The 13,342-nt window shown below is 40.4% G+C and overlaps 1 protein-coding gene across 4 annotated transcripts in view; it reads left to right on the forward strand.

The window, feature by feature from the left end:
* The window catches only part of LOC133636310 (triple functional domain protein-like), a 144,913-nt gene that overhangs the window by 27,371 nt on the left and 104,200 nt on the right, over positions 1-13,342 (forward strand). For all 4 annotated transcript variants that reach the window (XM_062030179.1, XM_062030181.1, XM_062030183.1 and 1 more), the window contains exon 3: positions 2,127-2,177. In XM_062030179.1, coding sequence (XP_061886163.1) covers positions 2,127-2,177 — 51 coding nt within the window. The remainder of the gene's footprint in view (positions 1-2,126; positions 2,178-13,342) is intronic.

Consider the following 13,342-nt stretch of genomic DNA (forward strand, 5'->3'; position numbering starts at 1 on the left):
AACAAATCTGTCTGGAGCCACAACAAAATTAAAGCCTTACATACTGTAAGTGTTCTAATGAAAACACATGATGTAAGTGTCTATGTTGGCCATATTAGCCTACTATCAAAATGACTTTAAAAGTCTTCTATAAGTGTTATAATGAAGACAACACATGATGGTAAGTGTCTACATTAGTTATATTAGCCTACTATCAAAATGACTTTAAAAGTCTTATATAAGTGTACAGCTCTGGTAATGGGTACATTCGCACCCACCTGCACAAATGTACTTCAAAATGTAACAATGAAAATAAATATGACTTTTTTTCGGTTTACTAGGACATGCATATATAATATGCATTAGTTTGATCATTTAAAATCAACGATAATAAAAAGGAGATGCTTGGTAATAACATAAAAATGCCCCAAAAACTTGGAAAAACGTGATTCATAGCGTTACTTTTTGGTGTAACCATCATGAGCGTTCTGTACAGGTATATTTCTTTTATATTTTGATCAATCATCATATTTATGTATTACTAAATTTAAATAGGTATTGATCAATCTTTAAGCTGTGTGTATTTGATTTCAGTTTGCTTTTGACATCTTATTTAGAATTGTAGTTGAAACTTTTACAACCTTGTGTTGCGCTCATGATGGCGTAACCAAACTAGATTTCATTTAATGATCTTATTGTGAATATTTTTTCCCTTTTTTTCATTTAGTATATTTAAATATTCATTTATACACATTAAATGCATTTCAAATATCAATAAAATGCAATTGCCTTCATCTTATAGGGTAATGTTTAGTTACACCAAGTCATGAGCATAACACTAAGCTTCAACACTTTGACTTGTAGTATCTCTAATTCTGGTGGTGTTTTATGCTTTTTTCTTTTTGGAACATGTACTATACATATAATACAATAAAGTCCCATATAAAATTATGTTTCTAGCAATGCTTTAAATTTTGCCTTTGAAAGTAACACTCCAATGTCCATTAGTGGAGCTGTACACATAAGTGTTATAATGAAGACAACACATGATGTAAGTGTCTACCGGTATATTAGCCTACTATCAAAATTACTTTAAAAGTCTTATATAAGTGTTATAATGAAGACAACACATGATGTGTCTATATTAGTTATATTAGCCTACTATCAAAATGACTTTAAAAGTCTTATATAAGTGTTATAATGAAGACAACACATGATGGAGTGTCTATCTTAGCTATAATAGCCTACTATCAAAATGACTGTCGCCTGCTGACACAAATCTTTGTTGACAGAAATGTTGAAATGTAATATTTATTCTACACATTTTTACAACATTAGTAAAACTTCTCAGAGTGTGCGATAACTCCTGGAAGTGACTAAAGGTATAGATGTGTGTGTCCAAGTTGAAGGAAACTGCAGGCTGTCTTCTTATGGATTTATTACAGTCTTTGCATGCTGGGTAACGTTTGCTGTGCTCTATAATAGCACACAAACAAGTACCAGAAATGCAGCCAATATTACATAAGGATAATGTGTCTTGAGACATCCATCCATCTTTTACCGCTCGTCCCTTTTGGGGTCCCGGGGGTGCTGGAGTCTATCCCAGCTTCATTTGGGCAATGATAACTGAAACTCTGCTGATTCACAGATTTGCATACCTGATTTTATTCCTCGCATGAAGTCTATTTCATGTTGTCTTGATTTTTTTCACGTCAAAAAGAAGCAGATCCTGCTTTTCAAGGAAGAAGTCTGGTTGAGTCACCTGGGCCGGAGAGTCAACCAGTTGACCTGTTGACCAGTCAGCGCATTTACATTCAGACAGCGCGTGACTCTTGCCTTCAGTCACAGCAGCAGCTATATATAGACGCCATCAATGGGCAGACTGTGGCACTCTGTCATGGGTTCTAACGTGAGCAAGTACATGGCACTGAGAAGCAGTTGTGCAGTTTGATGAATCTAATGTTCATCAACAAGGCAAGGTTGTTTTGTCTTCTGGCTACTTGTTAGCAACCAGCAGAGGGCGCACCTCATTTAGTTTGCTGCCTAAAAGGGCTGCAGGAGGTTTGACACACGCTTTGGTGTGTTCTCTGTTCAAGTATTTTTAGCTGCTGGTTGCTCATTTATCTTTTCTTTTATATTTCTTACAGATGGATCCCTGCCTAAAGAGCCCAGAGGGGATGTATCGAGTCAGATCGCAGGTAAAAAAATGTTATGATTCCCACTGCTATCCATCAATTTGTCTGCATGTGATGAAAGAGTGTGTATTTTATTAGTCTACCGGATGAGGTCACAGCAATTTCTCACCATCACACTCACCTTGACTCCCTCCCCACTCATTGTCGCCTCTCGCCAACCAAACGGTTGCACATGTCCAGTGCCCGTCACCGTAGCGACAGCAGCCTCTCTGGGTTGATTTGAGATGGATGCGTGTCGCCTTCACTCATTTTCCTGTCTCTTTGCCAGTGGAATCCAATAATAGTAGCATACAAGGGTTAACATATTTTCTGGACTATGGAGCGCACCAGTATATAAGCGGCACCCACAAAATTTTAGAAGAAAAATATTTTTCCAAGTATTAGCTGCACCGGACTATAGGCTGCAGATATATAAATTGGGGAATGATTTATTTACATAGAAAGATCATGTAAATGTTTATTTACATACCGTAATTTCTGGACTACAGAGCGCATAGTTATAGTAGCCGCACCCACTTAATTATAGGGAGAAAAATATTTTTTTAGATATATTGGCCGCAGCGGACAATAAGCAGCAGATATTTACGTTGCAAAATGAGGTTTTTACACAGAAGGATAAATGTTTATTTACATACCCTAATTGTTTCCAAACGGCAGTAAAACAGCTGCTCAAATAACATAGTCATGAACCCAATAGCTGCGGAAGCTAGCTTTCCAATCAGCTAAAAAACCTCTAACTCCACGGTGACATTTTGGTGAATTTATCGAGGAATTTGTGGAACTGAAACAATACAAAAAGAATGCCATTGTAAGTTCATAATACCAACACAGACACTCGTAAATGTGTTAGCATAATGGCCATTGCTACAACGCTAGCGTCCTTACATTACGATAGCACATACAAACAATGCATGAAATAACTCCTACAGACACCACACATGGGGCAGTTTAGTAAGTATAAGCGGTGTTAGTTATATTGTAAAACTTACAAACGTTGCTTGGAGTATTGAGTGAAGAAGCCATACAAATAAAAACACTATCAATGGCTAGAAGACTGAATGGTACTTAGGTTGAAGGACAATGCAGCACCTGCAGTGAACAAACTCGTTCAAAAGATGGCGCCATAGCACAAACAATAACACACCTTTCACTGTATTTGCTTCCTTTGTCTTTTAAACTATTTGCATTATCGTTGTACCTTTTATAAGCCACAAGGTTCTAATTGTAGGAAAAATTAGCAGTTTATAGTCCCAAATGTACAGTCCATTAAAATTGTGCCATGTTTAGGAGTAATAATCTACTTGTGGGTTGCTATTAAAGTGAAGGCTTTCTAGTCCTTAAAGGAATAGAACAGAATACTTAGCTGCTGTTAACTGAGGGTACATTGGGTATGGGCTGAAGAAACCTAACCCCCCACAAACCTACATATAAAGGAGGACAGTGACTTGGCAGGTTGCACCAAGGCCTGAAGGGACGACGACTCTCATTGAAAACAACACAAAGTCAATTGCAACATAGCATCACTAAATACATGGTATTTTTCTTAAGACTGTCTGCTTTCCAGTCATTACTAGAGATTTGTCAGGGATTAAATGGCCGCGTCTGTTGGCTTCCCGGGCCACTGGCCTGACTGGCCGAGGTGTTATGTAATACCTCTTAGTTCTACCTTCAAACTTCAAAGGATGTGCTGAGAAGCACTTTCCTTTGAAATGTTAAAGTACAACGGCTCTAAAACAGAGTGCAAACGATTGAATTACAGCGAGTCAGTTGTATTCTATTGCCAGCTCCACCTGTGTGCATCTTACTGCATTGGATCTCATTAAAAGACAAGCTACCACACTAAAAGATGCATTATGCAACTACAATGTTCATAGTGTTGCTTTCTTCTTCCCCTTATGGTCACTGAGGCAACCTTGGCCTGCTTCTCGCTCAGTAATCCTACCCTGCTATTAGGTCTGGACCAATGGAGAGAACTGAATGAGAGGCGGAGGTGAAAGACAGATTTTTTTTGTCCATTTTGCCTTGAAGGCCAAAATTTAGACTTGATGCCAAAGAGTTGGTTGGTTGTAGTTATTTGGAACATGCATACAATTACAATGTAATGCATCACATATTTCCAGTTGTTTTATTACAGTATGTCCGAAAAGGAGTAGGAAGAAGCGGAGCTATACCCTTTTCATATCATAGCAGTTTTGAACATTTTCTTTCTTCCATTTGTAACACAACAGTGAATGAACGACTAAATAAAGAAATGATTATACAGTAAGTAAATAATTATTAAATACATAAACTATAATTAATGTTCTCATAAATAAATAGTTAATTAGGTATTTTTTGGTTCACTTATGAGAAGAATAAGACATCTTAAAAAAAAAAAAAAAGGCTCAAGTTGTTTATGAAGTTTTTTTTTCTGTGTACTTTATGAACCCTTTAATTTTGAACAGTTTCTTAAACTGGATCATATTAGTACATTGTTCTACTTCCTTACTTTATCCATTCCATCTTTTAGTTCCACATACTGATATGCTAAGCATACCACTGAGGGCCGCACTGTTATGGTTTACTAAGGGGGAGGTGACGGCAAACATACACCAGGGGGAAGTGTGAACAATGATTTATTATATATATTAAATATATATATATATATAATAATCAAACTATAAAAATAAACAATAGAGTGGAGTGTGAACTAGATCCAAAAGTGTATGTGGTGTTAGGCTATGTGTGTAGTTAGCTGAAGTGTGTGTTACCAAGTGTTGAACGAGAGATGAGGAAGTCCAGGGGAAGAGGGGAATCCGTGTCCAAGCGGGAGGTCGAGATCCAAGGGGGCAGTCCGAGAAGCAGGGGAACGACGAGGAATGACGAGACACACAGCAACGTCAAAACACGGGAACGGAGGTTGTACAGTAGACTATATTCCGGCGCCTGATGGCCGGTTCAGCAGGCTTATGAAGGCAGCGTCCTCATTACCGACAGGTGCGCCGATTGTCAGTGAATGATTGCAGCTGGCGGCTGCTGCAGAGCGGAGACGCGCACGGCGCGTCCCCGGAAGTGCGCCGTGGGCGTGTCTCAAGGTGAGACAAGCAGGGCGCAAGAATGAGAGAGCGCATGTGGGCGTGGCCCGCGGTGCGCTCGTCATGAGGCACAGATGAGGACGCATTGGAATGCGCCCTGGCCGTGACACGCACACTGAAAAATCAAAGCATGCGGGGGCCACTTTGAAGTTTTTCATATAAAAAAACAATACAACATATAGATTGTTTTAACCCCTAGGGCTCCACAAGAGTCTCAATCACAAAAATGTTAAAAATAGGACATACATTTTTTTTTTTAACACTTGAATCTCGGCATCAATTTTAGATATGTCAAAATAAAGTTTTATTATATATTTTTTATGTTTTATGAGCTTTTTGGTAAAACAAAAACAAAAAAACAACACTGGTTTTTAATGTTAAAACACAAAATATGCGATATTTTCCACTGGAAAAAAAGTAATACAATATTATTATTATTCATTTTAATGCTTAAATCTGTAGATCAGTTTCAGATCTATCTGTCGATTATACGTTTTTAATATTTTTTCATGTTGTTTTTTGTTTGTTTCATTTGCTCATATTGTCAAAGAAAACTTTTTTAGTTATCCATCCATCCATTTTTTTACCGCTTGTCCCTCTTGGGGACGCGGGGGGTGCTGGAGCCTATCCCAGCTGCACTCGGGCGGAAGTTGGGGTACACCCTGGACAAGTCGCCACCTCATTGCAGGCCCAACACAGATAGACAGACTGGCTAACCAAATATGCAATATTTTCTCCCAAAAAATGTTCACAGTAGAATATTTGATGTGAAATAATTGGAGCCTTAAATAGGTCAATAATTCGTAGCAACTTTGATTTTGATACATCATTATTTTTTGAGCAATGACCGGCATGGCAGCTTTGTGTTATTAGTGTCAACATTGCAACTTTTCATGATACATTTCACCTGTTTGCTCTTTTATTCTACTTTTTTCATAGTATATTAGTATTTACAGATAAAATCACAAAGCGCTATACAAAACATAGGTGAAGTAGAACAACAATTCAATGTAAACAACAGGGGCAACATCATAAAAAGTGGATTAAAAATGATAGTTAAAAGGTGCATTAACTATAAGCTTTACAAAAAAGAGAAGTCTTCAAATGTTTCTTAAAAGTGTCAACACAGTTAAGATCACAGAGGGACTGGTGCAAGTCATTCCAGAGTCTGGGAGCTATAGTCTGGAATGCCAGGTCTCCATGGGTTTTCAAATGAGTTTTTGGGATCTTTAGAAGACCCTGGCCTGAAGACCACAGGCTGCGCCCTGAAGAGTAGGGGCATAACAAGTCAGTGATGTACTGAGGGGTCCCACCATGCAACGCACAGAAAGTCAGGACTATCAGGATTTTTTTAAGTTCAAGTTAAAGTACCAATGATTGTCACACACACACTAGGTGTGGCGAAATTATTCTCTGCATTTGACCCATCACCTTTGATCACCTTTGATGGACTGATACAAAGTGGAAAAGTGTTCTGTGGTCTGACGAGTTCACATTTCAAATTGTTTTTGGAAACTGTGGACGTCGTGTCCTCCGGACCAAAGAGGAAAAGAACCATCCGGAGTGTTCTAGGCGCAAAGTGTAAAAGCCAGCATGTGTGATGGTATGGGGGTGTATTAGTGCCCAAGACATGGGTAACTTACACATCTGTGAAGGCACCATTAATGCTGAAAGGTACATGCCGGTTTTGGAGCAACATATGTTGCCATCCAAACAACGTTACCATGGACGCCCCTGCTTATTTCAGCAAGACAATGCCAAGCCACGTGTTACATCAACGTGGCTTCATAGTAAAAGAGTGCGGGTACTAGACTGGCCTGCCTGTAGTCCAGACATTGAAAATGTGTGGCACCTGCAATAGCAGAAGGGAGACCCCCGGACTGTTGAACAACTTAAGCTGTACATCAAGCAAGAATGGGAAAGAATTCCACTTCAAAAATGTGTCTCCTCACTTCCCAAACCTTTACTGAGTGTTGTTCAAAGGAAAGGCCATGTAACACAGTGGTGAACATGCCCTTTCCCAACTACTTTGGCACGTGTTGCAGCCATGAAATTCTAAGTTAATTATTTGCAAAAAAAAAAAAAGTTTATGAGTTTGAACATCAAATATGTTGTCTTTGTAGCATATTCAACTGAATATGGCTTGAAAAGGATTTGCAAATCATTGTATTCCGTTTATATTTACATCTAACACAATTTCCCAACTCAAATGGAAACGGGGTTTGTACGGTAGGAGCAGAAATCTCTCAGTCAACAGTGGATCGTGTACAGTATTTCCCACTGATGCAATCAAGATGTAGGTTAGGGTTCCAGGTCACGGACTCCCTATTCCTGTCCACTCAACCCCACCTCAAAGAATTCCTGCTACTCCCCACGCATCACTCAGCCCAGGAATTCCTGGCACGCGTTCAATGTGGGAAGTTGGCAGCTCTGTGGCAACGCACATGTGCGAGGTTCCGATTTCCCTTGCCCCGCAACAGCTGTCCTGTAGGTCCAGTGTCCAAATGATCACCGCCGCAAGACCAGATCTAAGCGCTTGTTCGGTGGTATGACTGGAACTAGGACCCTCCCGCTACTGACCCGTCCCATCTGTCCCAATACAAGCAGCCGTCGCCTTTTGTCTTTCATTCCTCAAAGCAAAAACACTTAGGAGGTATTTGTCACGAGCTTGACTAATCTGCTTTGTTGTATGTAGCCCGTCTAATGCGCACTTGACCTTATGGAGACCTCCACAAGCCTTTGTGTCAGCTACTGATGCTTCTTGACACACAACTCACTGCCACTCCTAACTGTTGGAAAAGATGTCTTTAGGATCTCACCGCTACATCCTTTGCCCTTCTCGATGAGGGGTGTGGCAGCTCCATTTCACCACCGCCCACTTTATGCGTTTGCTCAGGAGATAAATCAATTCAAGGATATGATGGTTACACGCACTCACATGTCCCTAAGAACGTCTGTGGAATATCTAATGTATCACCCTTCAAACCTCTGCAACAAGGTAAAATAACTCTACTCAGGTGTTGCCTTAGTATTTACTCTCAATTAGACTGCTGCTTATTTGAATTGCAGGATATAATGACTGATATATTCATTCCTTGCAATCAGGAGGATGAAAACATGTTTTAATCTGATCATTTTCCAGCACAGTGTTGCCAACTTGATTATATTCTGCTCTTAAGAAATCAGGCTAGTGTCTTTCTGGATAATTTAGGCTCATTCCTATTCTTTCATCACTGTTTCAAAAAAGCTTCCTGTTAGGGCTGCGAAAAACAATACAACTGCGGGGAAAAAAGGGATGTAAATCTTAGGGTACATAAAAAATTAGATCCGATTCCTGGGCTGACTATTTGATTGAGAATAGATTGTAGATTCTTATTTGTAATGATTCTTAATCAATTTTAAAAAATCTAATCAATTTTTTTTATTTTTTTTATCTGTTCTGTCCAGCCACTCAGACAAATCATGTTGTTGTACATTCCCATATTGACTTTAGAAAAGAGAAGTGTTGGGTACTTCTCTTGTAGCCTTATATGTACACTACCGTTCAAAAGTTTGGGGTCACCCAAACAATTTTGTGGAATAGCCTTCATTTCTAAGAACAAGAATAGACTGTCGAGTTTCAGATGAAAGTTCTCTTTTACTGGCCATTTTGAGCGTTTAATTGCCCCCACAAATGTGATGCTCCAGAAACTCAATCTGCTCAAAGTAAGGTCAGTTTTGTAGCTTCTGTAACGAGCTAAACTGTTTTCAGATGTGTGAACATGATTGCACAAGGGTTTTCTAATCATCAATTAGCCTTCTGAGCCAATGAGCAAACACATTGTACCATTAGAACACTGGAGTGATAGTTGCTGGAAATGGGCCTCTATACACCTATGTAGATATTGCACCAAAAACCAGACGTTTGCAGCTAGAATAGTCATTTACCTCATTAGCAATGTATAGAGTGTATTTCTTTAAAGTTAAGACTAGTTTAAAGTTATCTTCATTGAAAAGTACAGTGCTTTTCCTTCAAAAATAAGGACATTTACATGTGACCCCAAACTTTTGAACGCTCGTGTATTTCCATCCATCAATTTTCTACCGCTTGTCCCTCATATGTATTTGACTTTGTTAAATGTTTGGGAAGCATTTTATTGAACAAAACCAGTTTTCTTTTAAGTAATAGAGAAATTGATCAGAGCTGTTTATCTATTTTATGGAGGCATGTAGTTAATCATAGAACTGGCATCCAGTGTTACTAAAAAAAAGTAGAGATTTTGAATGGAATCATTACTTCCAAGAATGGAATCGAATCGTGTGGTGCCTAAAGATTCACAGCCCTACTTCAACACAATTCCCGATTCAAACCAATTCTAACAATGTATTATCTGGTATAATAATTTTTAATGAAACTTTTTCTAAACAGAAAATAGGTTAGAAAAACTCATTCTGGTTGCATTGAGATTGCCTAAAAACATCCTAAAATGGATTCTTATAGAGAAAAAAAAAAAAATATATATATATATATATATATATTTGAAAATTACAAATCGAATGAATTAATTAATAAGAATCGCAATTCAGATATGAATCGATTGTTTGTGCACCCGTATTACTTTTAGACTGTCAATCAACATATTCTTGTGCCACGCATTACAACAATACTTTCGAAAATATTTGGCTTTATGCAAACAGACTCAGAGCTTTTGTCTTGAATGTTCTTAAACGGAAGAAATAATACTATGCATTGTTTTTAGTGTAATGTAATCATAATATACATCAATGAAGCATAATTTGAAAGGATATAAACTTGTATTTGTCATTACTGTAGAATTATTTATCTTTGGAATAGGAAGGTAAATAATTTTTACTGGTAGTTATCCTAAATGAATAAAAAAACAAAAAAATTAAGTGGACTCATTTCAACAAGCAAAAGTTTAACTTAAATGAATATTGAACATTGCCGGCAGTAAGTCAGACACGTTTCCAGTGAGGGTTGGACTCCGCCAAGGCTGCGCTTTGTCACCCATTCTGTTCAGAACTTTTATGGACAAAATTTCTAGGCGCAGTCAAGGCGTTGAGGGGATCTGGTTTGGTGGCTGCAGGATTAGGTCTCTGCTTTTTGCAGATGATGTGGTCCTGATGGCTTCATCTGGACAGGATCTTCAGCTCTCACTGGATCGGTTCGCAGCTGAGTGTGAAGCGACTGGGATGGGAATCAGCACCTCCAAGTCCGAGTCCATGGTTCTTGCCCGGAAAAGGGTGGAGTGCCATCTCCGGGTTGGGGAGGAGACCCTGCCCCAAGTGGAGGATTTCAAGTACCTCGGAGTCTTGTTCATGAGTGAGGGAAGAGTGGATGGTGAGATGGACAGGCGGATCGGTGTGGCGTCTTCAGTAATGCGGACGCTGTATCGATCTGTTGTGGTGAAGAAGGAGCTGAGCCGGAAGGCAAAGATCTCAATTTAGCGGTTGATCTACGTTCCCATCCTCACCTATGGTCATGAGCTTTGGGTTATGACCGAAAGGACAAGATCACGGGTACAAGTGGCCCAAATGAGTTTCCTCCGCCGGGTGGCAGGGCTCTCCCTTAGAGATAGGGTGAGAAGCTCTGTCATCCGGGAGGAGCTCAAAGTAAAGCCGCTGCTCCTCCACATGAAGAGGGGCCAGATGAGGTGGTTCGGGTATCTGGTTAGGAGGCCACCCAAAGGGCACGTCTGACCGGTAGGAGACCACGGGGAAGACCCAGGACACGTTGGGAAGACTATGTCTCCCTGCTGGCCTGGGAACGCCTCGGGATCCCCTGGGAGGAGCTGGACCAAGTGGCTGGGGAGAGGAAAGTCTAGGCTTCCCTGCTTAGGCTGCTGCCCCCGCGATTCGACCTCGGATAAGCGGAAGAAGATGGATGGATGGATGGATGGAATATTGAACATCTTAAAGTGCATTTTTTTCCCAGTTGGAAAAACAGGTTTGGATTCTCGTTTGTTCGTGTTGATGGGCTCATATTGCCCATCCGGTTTGGCGCTGAAATATTACCACAACGGGACATTTAGCTTTGTTATCATACAGTATTCCTCCTTTTAATTTTTGTTACTTTGTTGAACTTCTTACTCGTGAGTCGTGAGGCTCTCTATATGTGCTTCCTGTGTGTGTAAAGCTCTCGGTCTCGCCCTGCGCCCACCGAGACAAAGATTGTGTAAAGAGGACTCATTGCGTTCAGTTAATTCTACTGTTAAACGCGCTCAGGTTCTGAGAACGATGCACAGAGTGAGACCTCTTTCTCCCTGATTGAAGCGAGAGACAAAGAAACGGCAGGCTCAACATGTCTGTCACTCACATGCTGGTGACAGCGGGAAAAAAATCTCGGCCTCTTGCGGTTATTTATCGTACTAATTAAAACCTCAATGTCGATTAATCGTGCAGCTCTGCTTTCTGTCCTTTAGTTGGTAGGCAGTTCTCCGTCACTATCTAGGACGCATTAACACCACCTACAACATGTGAGTGGAATGTTTCTTTCATCAACTGGAGGGATAATTAATACTTTTTAAATGTCTGCATCTGAATGTTCTCAACTCTTTTTTTCCATGCCGGTGTTGTATGTACCGCAATCTGTCAATTTCAAGTCTTCTTGCTAAGGAGCTTGTCAGGATCCATAAATGCACTGCACGCATTTAATAATTACAGACCCTCCCACGCGTCCAGGATTACCGCCTGAAACATGACCTGGTCTATTCCACGGTGACACCTCACAGCTCTACGCCAGAAATGTTTGCTTTGGCTTTTCCATAGAAATGGTAGACAACGGAAAAGTGTGCATTTTACTTTCCCGGTTTGGAATATCTTTGCCCAGATGATGTGCAGCTGCTTCTGGCTCTGCCCGCAGCGGGAATGGAATGGTCCGTCCTTGTTGCCTAATTTCTGGATGAGTTGACGATGGCTTGCTGGGCAGCTAATCACAAGTGGTTGGATGCACCGAAAGGCTCCACGGTCATTAGTTTGACAGGTACAAGCTTGTCAATTACCGCCACTTCATTCCCAATTAGTCTCTGTGTGGGCTTTTGTGTTTGCATATGTGTGGCTCTGACCAGGCCACACTATATTTAGCCGCTGTAAATAATAATAATGAATTAGATTTTATATCGCGCTTTTCTATTATTAGATACTCAAAGCGCTCACAGAGAAGTGGGAACCCATCATTCATTCACACCTGGTGGTGGTTAGCTACTATCGTAGCCACAGCTGCCCTGGGGTAGACTGACGGAAGCGAGGCTGCCAGTTTGCGCCTACGGCCCCTCCGACCACCACCTATCAATCATTCATTATTCATTCACCAGTGTGAGCGGCACCGGGGGCAAGGGTGAAGTGTCCTGCCCAAGGACACAACGGCAGCGATTTAGATGTCAAGAGGCGGGGAGCGAACCTGCAACCCTCAGGTTTCTGGCACGGCCGCTCTACCCACTACGCCACTTTCTCAAATACTAAACAAACCTAAGTGATGTGTACGAAATGTTTGGAAGAATTTTCTGCATCCCTTCTGGGCCCGTTTAATGAATTGTGTTGCTAAACATTGAGTATGTAATATTTAGTAAGTGATTCTTTGAAAGATTGCAGATGAAAGTTGCTTGGGTTTCTGGAAAAGAAATGAAATAATTATTCTGCGAGTGTCTTAAAAACGAGAGATGTGCAGACCATCCAGGATTTAGTCCATTCCGGAGGTTATTGAATTTATGACACACAAATGGAGGCGGGGCTGTTAAATAGACGGGGCATGTCATGACTTGAGGCTGTTTAAAAAAAATGAGAGAGCCAACCCAAGCCTATGAGTTGGGTTGTGCGTTGTTAAGTTGCTGTTTTAAGTGGTCGTTTCCACATTGTTTAGTTCAGGACGTGTTTACTTTCGGGAATAAATGAGCAATCCCAAAAAACTGTTCCTTCTCCTCACAATAACAGCATTTCACTCACATTTTTGTCAACTTCCTTGACAGTCTGTGTTCAACAGCGGATTGCATTTCATTGGCCAATTCTGTGACTCTTCCGTGGTTACGTGAACGTGGAAATGCCTTACTATTTTTTGGGGAGTTTAGTGATTATTAATCAGACATACAAGCGCTATTC

The sequence above is a fragment of the Entelurus aequoreus genome, linkage group LG20 (assembly GCF_033978785.1).
Source record: "Entelurus aequoreus isolate RoL-2023_Sb linkage group LG20, RoL_Eaeq_v1.1, whole genome shotgun sequence".
Lineage (NCBI taxonomy): Eukaryota > Metazoa > Chordata > Actinopteri > Syngnathiformes > Syngnathidae > Entelurus > Entelurus aequoreus.